The 16,454-nt window shown below is 39.9% G+C and overlaps 1 protein-coding gene across 1 annotated transcript; it reads left to right on the forward strand.

Moving 5' to 3' along the window:
* The first annotated feature begins 2,299 nt into the window (after positions 1 to 2,299).
* Positions 2,300 to 2,680, forward strand: LOC142451116 (DNA-directed RNA polymerases I, II, and III subunit RPABC4). The gene has a single exon (XM_075553040.1). It carries the CDS (start codon positions 2,317 to 2,319, stop codon positions 2,494 to 2,496), a length of 180 nt encoding a protein of 59 aa, XP_075409155.1. The 5' UTR covers positions 2,300 to 2,316; the 3' UTR covers positions 2,497 to 2,680.
* The last annotated feature ends 13,774 nt before the right edge of the window (positions 2,681 to 16,454 follow it).

Consider the following 16,454-nt stretch of genomic DNA (forward strand, 5'->3'; position numbering starts at 1 on the left):
GCCGAATCCTGCAGCATCCTCACAATTGTTCTTCTGTGTGAACCTATTATGGAAAGAACAAGCAGGCTGGAAAATTCCACTGAGAAAAAAACAAGCTAAGAATAAGGGAGGAGTCTAAGGACCTCCAATGATTAGAGAACACTCTCCCATCTTGAGCTTGCATGGTGGGAAAAAAAATAACCTAAAGAGACCTTACTGACTGCTCATTATAATAATAAAAATCACACCCACTAGAACCATGGTAGCTTACTATGACCTAGGGGAGCGCTGTGATACTTTCAACCTAACCAAATAAGGGAGTGTGAGGGTTGCACCTCAGACTTATTGGAAGCTCTGTCTGTTAGGTAGCCAGGATAGGGACAGGAGGGTTGTCCCCCTGCCTGCACAGCCCCCCTCCTGGAGGTTGGAAAGGAAAATCAGGTGATCATTAGTCACCCATAAAGCCCTTAACTGAGCATGCTCCAATTCAGGCCCCTGAGCCAGGTGGGTATTATACTTGGGTGGCCCAAATTAGCCACACGTGGGCTTGATTCAGCCAATGAGGTCAACCAATACCTTCGACCACGCCTATCCAGCCAGAGGTTAAAACACCCAGGCAGCATGAAAGCACGTTCTCTGCCCCTGTTCCTGTGCCCACTCGGCTGTACTGCAGTCTCTCTGGCCTCAGTTTACAATGTGTGGGCGCGCAATCCCACAAGGTTGCCTGTGTTCACTTGTGAGACACTGTGTGGCTTACACGTGGCTTGGTATGCATCCATGAAATAGAGTGTACTCTTGAGACTGTAAAACCTGAAACTTCTCTCGTCCTTCATAAAAACTCACTTGGATTATAAACCAGACTTCGGTGTGAATTCTCCCACGCGAAGCCAAGAAGCGAGGTGTTACCCACTCAAGAAACCTCATGCCTCTGTTTCCCCTGAACCGTCATGAGCCTCCTCACCTTAGTTATCTATCACACATTAAAAAAACAGAATAGATATTTCTGCTTGCTACACCCTAGATCATGTCCCCTCCACACTTGTTCCTCCCTCAACAAACTGCTGCCTGAGAGAAGTGTTTCACTGAGTGAGATGCTGTGCCCACGTGATACTTTTCTACCGTGATTGGGTCACTGACTGTGATTCTAAAGTGGCAAATGGAGCAGAAGGTCAAGGACACCCCAAGAGGATAACCAGTCCATTGATGCAGCCACTGTATCAATCCATCTTGTCAAGAGCTTTCCTCTTTTTCTCTGCCCCACTACTTTGCCAAACAAGATGTTTTTCTGTAGGCATTGTCTACCCTGCTAATATGTCCAAAGCCCCTAAGACAGAGCCTCATCATCCTTGCCTCCCAGGAGTACTTTTGGAGATAAAGTTTATTCCGGCAATCTATGATATTTTCTCTATTTTCACCAGCACCATAATTCAAGTGCATCAATTCTTCTCTGGGTTTCCTTCTTCAATGTCCAACTTACATATGCATAGGAGACCATGGAAAATACCATGGCTCGAGTCAGGTGCACCGTGGTCCTCAGAGGGGTGTCCTTGCTCTTCACCACATGCAAGCGTGCTGGTGCAGAAGGCTTCCGCAGTCACCTCTCCTTTTCATCTCCTGGCTGCTGCTGCCATGAGCACTGATTGAGAATCCAAGCAAGACGCTGCCCTTGTGGTAGAGATACAATCGTTTGTCAATTTGAGGATTAGGAGTGAAGGGGTGGAGTCCAGCTTGTCAATCAGATCATAGCCAATGAAGCCTCTGTGTGGGCATGGCCTTCTGAGAATTCTGGGAAATCTGGTACTTCCTCCTTGGAGGTTGGAGACTCTCTGTTCACATGCTGGGAGACATAGCAGCTGGCAAGAGACATGGACCCAATCTGATGCAGAGACCCGTGCCAGCGTTCAGATGCTTTCAGTGCCACTGGATCCAAAGACTTTCTACCCAATGGCCTGTCATCTTCTATATTCAATGTCATTGTGTGTGCTTCCTGAGTTTGAAGAGCACTTTATAGATTGGTATCGGACATTTGGGCTAATATCAGACTTATGGACTTGATCTGGACTGGACTGGGATGTTTTCTCCATGTTCAATTGCTCTTGTATATAAAGCTCTTTCTTGTACACATGAGTGCCCATGGATTTGTTTCTCTAGTCTACCCAGACTAACACAGCCCTTGATAATGTAAGTATTTTCTCTGTTTATCATGATGTTATCTATTGGTCCAGTTGTGAGGTTTTGGTCTTTTCACTGAGCTATAATGTACACCAAAGAAACAGATAGCATATATAAAATGGAGAGTGAGGACTTCGTCGGTAGGAAAATGAGGGGCACTTAACAATGGACCCCCAGGAGGACGACGTGCAACCCCCAAAACAGCAGCCAATGATATATATCTGCGGAGAATGTAACACAGAAAATGAAATAAAATCCAGGGATCCAATCAGATGCAGAGAATGTGGATACAGAATAATGTACAAGAAAAGGACTAAAAGATTGGTGGTGTTTGATGCTCGATGAAGCGTGAATTCAAAGAACATCTGTATGTGTGTTGGATTTGCCATGCTGTTTCACTTTGTTGTATGGCTTTTGGATAACGCACTCCGAATGTAATGGTTAGACATGTGGTCTCATTTAGTTTCAAAACCAAAATGTATTTAGGTATCTATAGGTGCATTGTGTAAATAAATTATTTTTCATTCGATTGCCTGACTTTAAAAAAAAATGGAGAGTGAAAACTGATACAGAACAAAACCTTGAAAAAATGCATAAACCAAATGACAAAATAGGGGTGACAAAGTTGAATTTTATCTCAGTCCTTTGTTAAAGAAGCTTGTTTTTTTTAAATTTTAACAATTTATTGGGGCTCATACAATTCTTTTCACAGTTCATATATATACATACATCAATTGTATAAAGCACATCTGTACAGTCTTTGCCCTAATCATTTTTTTCTCTTTTCTTCTTTTACATTTTATTAGGGACTCATACAACTCTTACCACAATCCATACATATACATACATCAATTGTATAAAGCACATCCATACATTCCCTGCCCCAATCATTCTCAAGGCATTTGCTCTCCACTTAAGCCCCTTGCATCAGGTCCTCTTTTTTTTCCCCTCCTCCCTCCCCATTCCCCCCTCCCTCATATGCCCTTGGTAATTTATACATCGTTGTTTTGTCATATCTTGCCCTATCCGGAGTCTCCCTTCCCCCCTTCTCTGCTGTCCCTCTCCCAGGGAAGAGGTCACATGTGGATCCTTGTAATCAGTTCCCCCTTTCCAACCCACTCACCCTCCACTCTCCCAGCATCGTCCCTCACACCCTTGGTCCTGAAGGTATCATCCACCCTGGATTCCCTGTACCTCCAACCCTCATATGCACCAGTGTACAGCCTCTGTCCTATCCAGCCCTGCAAGGTAGAATTCGGATCATGGTAGTTGGGAGGAGGAAGCATCCAGGATCCGGGGGAAAGCTGTGTTCTTCATCGATACTACCTCACACCCTAATTAACCCATCTCCTCTCCTAAACCCCTCTATGAGGGGATCTCCATTGGTCGACACTTGGGCCTTGGGTCTCCACTCTGCACTTCCCCCTTCATTTAATATGATATATATATACATATATATACATACATATATACACATACACATATATACACATACATACACACACTTATATCTTTTTTTTTTTTGCATGATGCCTTATACCTGGGGAAGAAGCTTGTTTTTTGTGGAGAAGGCTTAGTGCAAACAATTGATCAAAATGGATTTAATACTACAATGTTTAAATAATTTTATAGACTTTTTTATTCATCCTAATCTTTATCATTATTTCTCAACCCCAAGATCCACGTCACTTTATAGGAAAAAATATTCTGAACAAAATGGTCCTATTCAATTTACCCGAGTAAAGCACTTATTCAGCGCTATAGTCAATCCCACTACCTTTCTTGTACACAGTTCTCAGGGTGCTGTCTCAATGGAGTAGAGCTCCATGTCCCCAAAGGCTTTTTGTCATCCCTCTTCTCCTACCTGATTTTAACCCATTAGAGCAAAGGCCATTCTTACTGGTTAACCTTCTTCTGTGTAGCTCTTTCTTTGATAGAGGACAAGCCTTAAGGAGACAGAATGCTCAGTTCAGAGAGGGAAAAGTAAAACCAGAAGAAAGAAATCACAGAGGCAACGGAAAGAGAACGAGTCCCAAGGCTAGAGAGTGCTCAGTTTTGCTAAAAGTTAAGTAAGACTAAACTGAAAAATACCCTTTGGCGTTAAACCAGAGCAATTCAACAAAGTTAAATATACAAAAATTCAATTATAGTTTTAAATACTAAGAATAAACTATTAGAAAGTATTAATTTTAAAATAATACCACTTCTAAAAGCATAAAAATACTTTGGGATAATTCTACCAATATCTGTGCAAGCTCTCCACCCTGGAACCCATGAGATCGCTATACTTGGAACTGGAGAAAACTCAAAGAAGCCCTTTACAAATAGAGGGGCGTCATGTTCAGGTTAAAGCTCTAATACTGTCTCGCTTAGATGACAGTCACTTTAACAAATGGAGACAGCTGGATGCTCACTTACGGAAAAGATAAATCAGCATCTAGTTCACACCATCATCTTTCAACATCAATCTGTAATGAGTAATATTTGTGGGAGACTGAGAACCAGGAAGATCATGCATGTGGACAAAATCTCTATGCTCTTATTTAAGGGGTCTGGGAGGACGAGACGCTGGTTGAGGCAGGCCTTCACATTCGTGAGTTGAAGATGAATCCCAGTCATAGCCTCCTAACTAAAGTTATTCCAACATAATAATGCAAATTTAAGATGCTGCTTGAAAGCACATGGCTGCTGCTATAGGCTTGAATATTAATTGCTTGAAGGTTAACTACTTGAAGGTTATCTGCCTGAAGCTTGTTTGCCATCAAAAGTAATCAGACAACCTCACCCTAAGTCCAGCCCACTCTCTTCTGGTAAGAATCACAGATTATTCCCCTGAGAAGAGCTAAGGGACATCTAAGGTCAAGCCATCCCAGGGACACCAAGGTTAAGCATCTATCTTATCTCTAAGACGTGCCCACCTTGTTACTTGTGTGCCTTCCTGTCATGTGTATGTCTCTAACACATCCCCTTCCTGTTGATTATGTAAGCCCGTCGATTATAGAAGCCTGTGAGATTATATAAGCCCGTCGATTATAGAAGCCTGTGAGAGAATGCATTTGCCCTCTCTCTGGTCCTGGTCTCCATGGAAGAAGTGAGCTCTTATGTGCCTTGTCTAATGTTTCTTGAATTTACCCTTTAATTACAGAACCACCCTCTAGGACCCATTCATTCAGTTGTGGAGGCTGGCCCCCCACAATTTGTTTTTCCACTTACCTTTTTTTCCAGCACCACTAAGCCATCAATTTTCTCAGTCAACTTTCAGTACATTTTATTGTGCTCATTTAAAGAAGTAAAGGGGATTCAAAAAATTCATGGAAGAATTCCATTATCTATTTTTTAAACAGTTTTATTGGCACTTCATTCACATCCACATATCATACAACTCAATCATGTCCAGAAGAGTTGTACAATCATTACCACAATCACTTTTAGACCATTTTCATCTTCCTTGTACTCATTGCTATTAGTGTAATTATTATTTTTTTGTGGCAAAAATATGCACAACAAAGCATTCTCCAATTCAACAACTTCTACCTGTATAATACAGTACCAGTGATTATACTCTTCATATTATACAATTATACTGTATACTTTTCCAAATTGTTCCATCACCATTAACAAAAACTCAATGCCCCCTAAGCAAAAACTCTTCTTCCTTTACCCATGGTAACCACTGGTCAACTTTGGTATTTTTCTTTCCTTTTTTAGTAGTTTTCTTGATATAAAATTCACATCATATAAACTTCCATAGTGAATCACTTTACTTATTTACTTAGTAAATCAATTTAAAAAGAGTTGTATACCCACCAAACTGTTCAATAAAAAGAGTTGCATACACATCATGACAATCCATTCTAGTGTGTCCTCCCATGGCTTCATTCATTGTTGGCCCCCCTGTCCCCTCCCCCACCCCACCCCTGATAAACCACTGCAAGAGTTATTATCTCTGCACCCACTCCTCTGTGCTGCATAAACTAGGAACCCTAAGAGAAACAATAAAAGTCAAAACAAAACATAAAGAATAAATGATAATAATATAAAGATTACAAAAATACAAACAAAGACTCAGAAAGCAAAGACCACCAGCATGATTTTAAAAAGCCAGAGAAGAAATTTCTGTCATGGAACAAACAAATATGCCTTGAACAAATTTAATTTGGGTCAAGAGGGAGGTCAACTGACTAAGTATCATATTAGACCATAATCAATCATGTTTACAATAATCACTGTCTGATCATAAAGGTGTTCAAGTCCCTCGCCGGTGGCCAGAGGGGTCTGCCAGAGGCTTAATCTGACTAGATACTCTGCAGATGGATTTTGGGCTCCCGCTCTTTTCCATAGTCGTCATCAAATGTGTGTTCACAATTTAAGCTCGGATTCTTTTCCCTTCTTCAAATTTGGGTTTTGTTACAGTTATCTTTGGATCACACAGGCTGGTGTGAGCTTCTCTGTGGACATCCTTGACGTCTCACTTAGATGGCTGCTTGTTTGAATACAAGCTTTGAGGATCCCAGAAACTATTCCAATTGTAGCACCCTTATCTTCAGTGGTCTCTTCATGAAGGCGAGCATTGAGCCAAAGCCATATTATCAGAACTAACTGTTCTCAGACTGGGGTTAGAATTAACTGGGAGGCCAGAATTCCATCTGTTTGTCCATGGATTATGAATGACTCAGGTCTACTTTATGGGTCATTTTATGACAAAAGGAAAGTCCAACAAGAAGAGCAACAAAAAACCAAAAACAAACAAAAACCAAAACAACAACAACAACAAAGCATTGTCAATCACCTCCCTGGGATATAAGGCAATTGTACTGATGATACCAATATATTACCAATGGCATAGAATTTAAGGAGTTTCAAGATATGACAAAACAATAATTTATAAATTATCAAGGGTTCATGGGAGAGGGCGTGGGGAGGGAGGGGAAAAATGAGGAGCTGATGCCAGGGGCTTAGGTGGAGAGCAAATGTTTTGAGAATGATGAGGGCAATGAATGTACAAATGTGCTTTACACAATTGATATGTGTATGGATTGTGATAAGAGTTATATGAGCCCCTAATACAACAATTTAAAAAAGAAAAAATAATTTAAGGAGTTTATGTGAATATAGTCCAACTTCCAATCCATAGTGGAAAACAGAAGTGGGAAGAGAGTGTATGGGGAGAAACTCTCAGTCTAGGAGGCTGCGGCTCCCCTGGGGGAGACCTTCATGTTTGTGGGTTGGAGATGCGTCCTACTCACTGATGTCCCTCAAAATAATGCCTATCTTAAGGTGCTTGCAAGCACAGGTTGCTACTATAGACAATTGAAGGTCAAATGCTTGAAGGCTGTCTGCCTAAATGTGATCTGCCATCAAAAGCAGTCAGATCATCGAACCCTAAGTAGGGCCCAGTCCCTTCTGATAAGGATCATACATTATTCCCTGGGAGGAGAGTTCAAAGCCACTTAGGTTAGGCTGCCATTTTGACTCTAGAACTGCCCCTCTCCCCCATCTTGTTACCTATGTATCTTCCTGTCACACATATGCCTCTATCACCTCCCTTTCCTATTGAGTGCATAACCTCCCTAGATCGTCCCCCTCATGTTACATGTATGACTGTAACACAACCCCTTCCTGTTATATATGTGCTTACTGTGGCTTGCATGCACGAGAGTACATAAGGCTGTGAGAGAACACATTACTCCCTCATTCTGGTTCTGTTCTCCTTCAGAATAGGTGAGCCCTTGAACGGCTTATCTCATGTCTCTTTAATTTACCCCTCAATCACACCACCCCCTTGGGCCCAATGGGTTATGAAGGCTGGTCCCCACAATCTATGAGTTGTTGCTTTGTACAGATTGTGTTCTTAATTGACTGAACTGTGTTTACATTGACCATGGGGATTCCATTATCTTTTAATTAAAATTTCTCTCTGTGTATACACACACACACACACACATACACATATACCATGTGAAATGTGTAGAATACGTGCATTCTTACATCGAGATTATGGTCAAAAATTAACTTTCACATGATATATATTTCTATGATATTTTCTTTATTTAAAAAATCATAGAAGTCCTGCTAATAGCTTTACGTTTTGTTAAAAAATGTAAATGCATAGAGAAGACTAGAAATTAGTGTTATTAATATATTTATTATGAGTAGATATTATTTGAATCAGGTAATAGGTGATCAAAAGTATTAGGAATGTGCTCAGAAAAAGGGCTAGTGAAAGCAGCTTACAGAAGGTAGCAATTTCATTGGGTGGCCTTTAAATATAACCTTACCCATGTGTTGGTGGTGGTGATGGAGGGTGGGGTGGTATTGAAGCCAATTTTGCTTGAATCCATGCATAATTTTTTATGATATACATTCTCCATACGTTTTTAAACCTTCATATTGTGACATACGGGTCCATCAAGTGGACATGCCATAATAAATATTTCCGTACCTGATGACAGAGCTCCAAAATACATAAAATAAGTTCTAGTTTTTGGCTGCAGCAAAGGACTTGGCTGAGTGGAGTTCAAGTTGCTAATGGACTGTAGGGCTGCTCTGTGAAAGACACCCTTTTCCTGAGTAGGTAAAGGTTTATTTCAATGTGAGAGGATGGATACATACAAAATAGAGGTTCTTACTATGTGGCAGGGATGAATTTTGAGAGGGGAAGATGTCTTATCCATAGCTTTCCCTTGTGGCTGAATTGGCACCTGTGGTAGTTACATCATCTGGTGTCAATTTGGGTCTTGAGAGGATTAAGAATGAAGGGGTGGAGTCCAGTCTGTCAATTGGGTCATAGCTAATGAGGCCTCTGGGTGGGCATGGCCTTCTCCTGAGGATTCTGGGAACAGCTGGATTTCCTCCTTGGAGGTGGGAGACTGTCTCTCTCTCTCTCTTTCTCTCTCTTCACTCCCTCAGAGACATTTCTGAGGAGAAGCCACATGAAGCTACCCTGAGGCAGTCAGAGTTTTGGAGCTGGAGGAACCACTGCCAGAGCTGAGATGCTTACAAAGCCACTGGATCTACAAGACTTCCGACCCACTGGCCTGTGATCTTCCTGCATTTGGTGTCATTGCATGTGTGTCGTGAGTCTGACGAGGACTTTATAGATTAGTATCGGACATATGGGCTAATATCAGATTTATGGACTTGATCTGGATTGGGCTAGGATGTTTTCTCAATATTCAATTGCTCTTGTATATAAAACGCCTTATTATACACATATGAGAATCTCCCTGGATTTGTTTCTCTAGTCTACCCAGGCTAACAGCACCAAAGACAATTGCATAGAAAATCATTTATATTACTTCATTCTATCAGTCAGCCCCCATCAGAATTTGACTGGGATATTTTAAATCTCATTAATATCAAAGCCAGACAGTCCTTGTTTCCCAATCAATTCAGAATCATGAAACAAAATACTGGTTAGCAAAATTTAGTCAAGCAACTCTTTCCAACAAGTCTCTACAGTTGGGCCCAAACTCAACCTGAGCCTCTCTGGTGAACAGACTGGTGATCCACATAAACCATTCTCTCCCTGCAGCGTGAGAGTCTCTTATGCAATTTCCCCGCACTTGAGATGGTTTTTACTTTTCATTCTTCAGTTGCTAACAAAACGTGATTTTGATTTTTATGTCACAGCTTGCTTTATACTATAATCATTTAATTGTATGATTTAATGATCATATTTTACCCTTTTGACTGAAAACAGTGGCTGTCTGGGTAGGCATGGCCTTGTGGAAATGATGTAACTCTTCTACATGTGAATGGTTACATGACTACATAAAGTGAACCTTACTGTATACATTTGAAACCTCAATAAACAAAATGCTTTCCAACATGAAAAAAATCTCTAATAGAATTGAAAAAGAAACAAACAATTCTATAAAAATAGGAGGAGGCACACCACTTTTTTTTTTTAATGTGCCCTAGGCATGAAACAGCTCTGGCGGCACACCACTTTAATGATGGACAGAAACACTATAGCTCAAAGATAGCAGCAATTTTTTTATTATCTCAGAGATCTTAATAGCACAATCGAGGACCATGTACAGAACACACCACTCAAAGCCACACAGTGCACATACTTCACCAAAGCTTGTGGATCATTTCCATCATAGCCTATAATTTTGGTCACAAAGCAAACCTCAATACAATTTTAAAACATTGAAATAACACAAAGCATCTTCTCTGATCAAAATGCTATAAAACTGGAATAACAGTGAGAACAAGGGGAAAACAAATACATAGAAGTTAAATAATAATGTGCTGAAAACCACTGGGCAGTAGAAGAAACTCAAAATGAAAGTTTTAAATTCTTAGAATTAAATGAGAATAAAAACACAATGTACCCAAACTTTTGGGACGTAGCAAAAGCAGTGCTTAGATTAGTATTTATAACAATACCCACATTAAAAATGAACTAAAGGCAAAAAGTAATTGCTTAACCCTACAACTCAAACAAGTAAGAAAGGATCAGCCAAAGTAGCCTATAGTCATTAGAAGAAAAGAAATAATAATTAAAAATCAGAGCAGAAACAAATAAATAGAAAGTAGAAACTCAGTAGAAAAAATCAAGTTCAGAAGTTGATTCCTGGAGTGAGTTATTAAACTATCCAACCACTGGTCAAATTGAAAAATAAAAAACAAAGGGGGAAAAATACAAATAACCAAATATAAGAAATGAAATGGAGAGCATTATATTGGAACCAAATGAAATTCAATGGGTCATAATACTGTGAAAAAACTGTACTTAACAAATTTGAATGACTAGATGAAATGGGCAAATATTTAGAAGCACATTATTACCTAAACTAGCACAGAGGTGCAAAACCTAAATAGGTCCCTTACAAAAGAAGAAATGGTGATCTGTTCCCTCTTACTCCCCCTTCCTGCACCCTACCAAACCCTCCTAGTATTGCTGCTCCCCTTATTGGTCCTGAGGGGTCTATCTGTTCTGGATTCCCTGTGTTGCAAGCTCCTGTCTATACCAGTGTGCATGTTCTTGTCTAGCCAGACTTGTAAGATAGAATTGGGGTCATGGTGGTGGGAGGGGGAAGCATTAAAGAACTAGAAAGTTGTGTGTTTTGTCTATACTGCACCCTGACTAGCTCTTCTCTTCCTTGTGGACCTTCTGGCAGGGGATGGACAGGAGAAAAGTGAGTGAAATGAGACAGTGGTCCGTGTAAGACATGGAAAAAAAGAAAAGAATTTATAAATTATCAAGGGGAAAGCTGATGGAGCCCGGTTATCAAAAGATATAGCATCTGGGGTCTTAAAGACTTGAAGGTAAACAAGCGGCCATCTAGCTCAGAAGCAAAAAAACCCACATGGAAGAAGCACACCAGACTGTATGATCATGAGGTATTGAAGGGATGAGGTAACGGACATCAAAGAACAAAAAACCAAATCATTGTGAATGAGGGGGAGTGCAAATTGTGGACCCAAGACCCATCTGTAGGCCTTACAGAAGGGTCTCAGGGAGGAGATGAGCCAGTCAGGGTGCAGCATAGCAATGTTGAAACAAATAACTTTCCTCTAGTTCCTAAATGCTTCCTCCCTCTAACTATCATGATCCCAATTCTACCTTACAAGTCTGGCTAGACCAGAGGATGTGCACTGCTACAGATAGGAACCAAAAACACAGAGAATCCAGAGAATCCTTCAGGGGATCATCTGCTAAGAGTGGCGATACCAGGAGAGTGGAAGGAAGGTGGGGTTGAAAAAGGGAACCGATTACAAGGATCTACATATAACCCCCTCCCTGTGGGACGGACAACAGAAAAGTGGATGAAGGGAGATGTCAGATAGTGCAAGATATGACAACATAATAATAATTTATAAATTATCAAGGTTCATGAGGGAGGGGATAAATGAGGAGCAATACCAAGGGCTCAAGTAGAAAACAAATGTTTTGAGAATGATGATGGCAACAAATGTACAAATGTGCTTGAAACAATGGTTGGATGGATGGATTGTGATAAGAGTTGTGTGAGCCCCCAGTAAAAGGATTAAATAAAAAAATTATCAAGGGGACATGGGTGAGGAAGGGTGGGGAAAGGAGGGGAAAAATGAGGAGCTGATGCCAGGGGCTCAAGTATAAGCAAAATGTTTTGAAAAAGATGATGACAGATGTACAGATGTGTTTGACATAATGGATATATGTCTGGATCGTGATAAGAGCTATAAGAGCCCCCTATAAAATAAAACAGAATTAGAAATGGAAGATGTCATAAAAACCAAACTGAAAAGGAACCCAAGGTCAGATGACTTCCCTAGAGAGTGTTAACAGATGTTCAGAGAAGAAGAAAAGAACAAGCCCGTTGCCATACAGTTGATTCAGCTTCATCATGGCTACAGGTCAGACTAGGTCTGCGCCATAGTTTCCAAAGCTCTAAATCTTTACACAAGTTGACTGCCACATTTTCCTCCAGCACACTGACTGGTGGGTTTGAACCATCAACCTTTCAGTTAGCCTAGCACTCACATACTGTACAACCCGAGCACAGGCTCTTCATACAGAGAAGAGTTGACCCAATCCTACTCCAACTGTTCAAGAACATAGATAAGGAAAGACTATTTCCCAAGTCATTCTATAAGACCAGAATACCCCTGATATCAAAGCTGGGACAAAAAGTCACCCCCCCACCAAAAAAAAAAACCCACAGAAAAAATTACAGTCTAATATCTCATGAATATAAATACAAAACTTCTCAACAACATTTAAGTCATCAGAATTCAACAGCATTCAAAGTAAATAAATAAATGCATCACAATCAGAAAGGATTTGTATATAGTACGGTTCAACATCAGATCAATCAATGTAACTCACCACATAAGTAAAACAAAACATAATATTCACATGATCATCTCAAATGATGCAAAAGCCATATGATAAATTAATTCAACACCCTCTCCTATTAAGAACATGTGGCCAATAAAAATAGAAGGAAAATCCCACAACATAATTAAGGAACAATAAAAATTTTAAACTTATTGCCATCAAGTCAATTCTGACTCATAGCAACCCTATAGGATAGGCTAGAAATGGCCCTGTGGGTTTCTGAGACTGTAACTGCTTACGGGAGTGGAAAGCCTCATCTTTCTCCCAAGGAGCAGCTAGTGCTTTCAAACCGCCCATCTTGCAGTGGTCAGCCCAATGCATAAACACTGTGCTTGAGAGTCCCAACATTATGCTCAGTGGAGAGACACTGAGAGCACCGAGGACAGACGCAGGACTAAGATGCTTGCTATCATCACTCATTCAACATTGTACTGAAATTCTTAGCTAGACCAATAAAGTATGAAAAGGGAATAAGTAGTATACAAATTAATAAGGAGAAATAAAACTTTTCCTAATTGCAGATGCCAAGCTATTATACATAGAAAATGCTAGATTCCATAGGAAAGTTACTAGAATTAATAGGATTCAGCAAAATTTTAAGATACAAGATCAACAAACAAAAATTAAATTCTGCTACACTAATAAAGAGATCTCCAAAAAGAAAATCAAGAATACCATTTACAATAGTCCATCTGAAGTATAAAATATCTAGGAATAGAGACTTATGTACAGAAAAATGACAAAATACCACTGCAAGAAACCAAAAGAGATCTACTTAAATGGAAAAACATACTATGGATAAGAAGACTTAACATTGTGACATAGCAATACTATCTAAATCAATCCATGGATATACCATAATATTGATCCAAACCTCAATAATGTTCTTTAATGAAATGGAAAAAGTAATGAATGTTATGTGGAAAGGAAAGAGGCTTTGAATTGCTAAAGTATTATTGAAGACGAATAATTGAAGAACCTACTACAGAGCCATGGGAGTTAAAACAGCATAATACTAGTGCATAGACATAGATCATTGAACAAAACTAAGGACCTAGCAGTAAATATATCAACATACAGACACTCATGGATAGGCTTGAGAAGAATAGGAATTCCGAAAGACCCAAATCTGCTCAGGCAGATCATGTACATGGATCAAGAGGCAGCTGTGTGAACAGAACAAGGGAACGTTGCATGGTTTAAAATCAGGAAACTTGTGCATCAGGGTTGTATCCTCTCACCATACTTACTGAATCAGCATGGTACCACCTTGCCTGCTGAAAGTGAGGCGGGCTTGAAGCCCTTGCTGTTGAAGATCAAGGATTGCAGCCTTCAGTATGGATTACAACTCAGTGTAAAGAACCCCCAGAGCCCCACATCTGGATCAATAGGTAATATGATAAATGGAGAAAAGATTGAAGTTATCAAAGATTTCATCTTTCTTGGATCCACATCAATGCGCATGGAAGTAGCAGTGAAAAGATCCAATGGCGCATTGCATTAGGTAAATCTACCTCACAAGACTTCTTTAAAGTGTTATTCTGCGGATGAAAGCACACCTGGCCCAAGCACAGTATTTTAAATGGCCTAATATGTATGTGAAAGTTGGGCATTGAATAAGGGGGACTGGAGAAAACTCAATGCATTTGAACTATGGTGTTGGTGAAAGATAGTGCAAGCTTAACAGGCTGGTAAAAGAACAAAAGATCGGTCTAGGAAGAAGTACAGCCAGAATGTTCCTTAGAACTTTGAGACTTCATCTCATGCCCATTAGAATTAGACGTCCTATCAGCAGAGTACAGTCCCTGGAGGGTTTCATGCTCAGCTAAGTAGAAGGGCAGCGAAAACCAGAACGGCCACTTTCAATGAGATGAATTGACATAGTGGCTGCAACAATGGGCTTAAACATCAAAATAATTATGGGGATGGTACAGGACTGGGCAATGGTTTGCTGTGTTGCACACAGGTTACTGTGAGCCAGAGCCAACTTGACTGACGCTAACAACAACAAACGTGTGAGTTGATGATCGCGTTTATTAGTCATCAGAGAGATGCAAATCAAAACCACAATGGGATGCCATCTCTCAGTCCTATAAAAATGACACTTACCACAACAACACAAACAATGAACAAGAAATGCTGGCAAAGTGGTCCGGGAGATTGGAGCTCTTAAAATTGTGTTATCCACACCAAAATCACAGCCGCTGAGTAGATGCTGACCCAGAGTGGCCTAGGACAGGGTAGCACTGCTGCTGTGAGTTTCCAAGGAGCCTGTGACTGTTTATGGGAGTAGAAAGCCCTGTCTTTCTCCCACAGATGCTGTTGAAAATCATGTAACAAACTATGGAAAATTATATGTCATTTTCCTCAAAAGTCTAGAAATCCTGTATGGTCTAGTAATCCCACTTCTAGGTATATATCCAAGAGAAATAAGAGCCATGGCATAAACAAACATATGCATATCCATGTTCATTGCAGCATTATTCCAAATAGCAAAGATATGGAAATCACCTAAATGCTCATCAATACACAGATACAATGGAATACGAATATTTTTCTCACTATAAACACAATGCATGCTCCTTTGGCATAGAGGATAATAACTGGGGTGTGGGGTAGGGGAAGTATATCAATAGCCTTATACACAGAGATAGTGCTCATTAGATTAGGATATTGATGTTTTAGGTTTATGTAAATTTACTCCCACTGTGACTGAGCTGACTAAACTCACGCCTATTCACAAGTTCTTCGTCATAATTACCTGGGCTTGCTGCAGGTAGAGTTTTAAAAACATTGAAAAGCCTTCAAGCTTTTCCTTGCACCAAAGTAAGGATAAATTAGAACCTTATGAAATGGTCTGACCAACCTACAAATAACTAACAATATGGGAATGGATGTTTGTAATCTGCAGACTGCCCCGTTCGTGCATGTGTAAATATGTCTGATGTGTTCTTATCATTAACTGTAAGTCATTCTAGACTTACTACTCTTTAGAAAGTATGCAACTAGAAAGCGATTCTAACTTTAGAAATGGAAAATTAAAGTGTGCGAAAGAGGGCACAGAGTTTCCCTAAATTTGGCTATGCATCAATTTGTGTAATGAAATTTAACATTAATCATGTTTCTGTCAAGTGGCCTTGAAATAAAATCACTAAAAAATTCTCATCATTTTAATTAACTTAGCCTTGAAATATAAATAGGTCACTATACGATTCCCATAGATTCTAATTAATCACTTGGCTTTGAGACAAATATACTTCACAAAACAATTGATATCATTGTCAACTAATTAAGAATCTGTAAATTTGCAGGGGCAAAAGGTCTCGCTAACTCTTACTCTCACCTACAAGGGGAATGCCTCTCAATTAGTTACAGGCAAAGCCCAAACTCTAGAAAGTTGGTTCTAATCATTGAACTATTGTAATTATTAATTCTGATTCTACAGGGCTAAATGGGAGCCCAGCAGCAT

Source organism: Tenrec ecaudatus, chromosome 6, assembly GCF_050624435.1.
Source record: "Tenrec ecaudatus isolate mTenEca1 chromosome 6, mTenEca1.hap1, whole genome shotgun sequence".
In the NCBI taxonomy this organism is placed as follows: Eukaryota; Metazoa; Chordata; class Mammalia; order Afrosoricida; family Tenrecidae; genus Tenrec; species Tenrec ecaudatus.

What these genes read in the sequence shown, in the direction of transcription:
- LOC142451116 (XM_075553040.1), top strand. Translation starts at nt 2,317, where the DNA reads ATGGACCCCCAGGAGGACGACGTGCAACCCCCAAAACAGCAGCCAATG.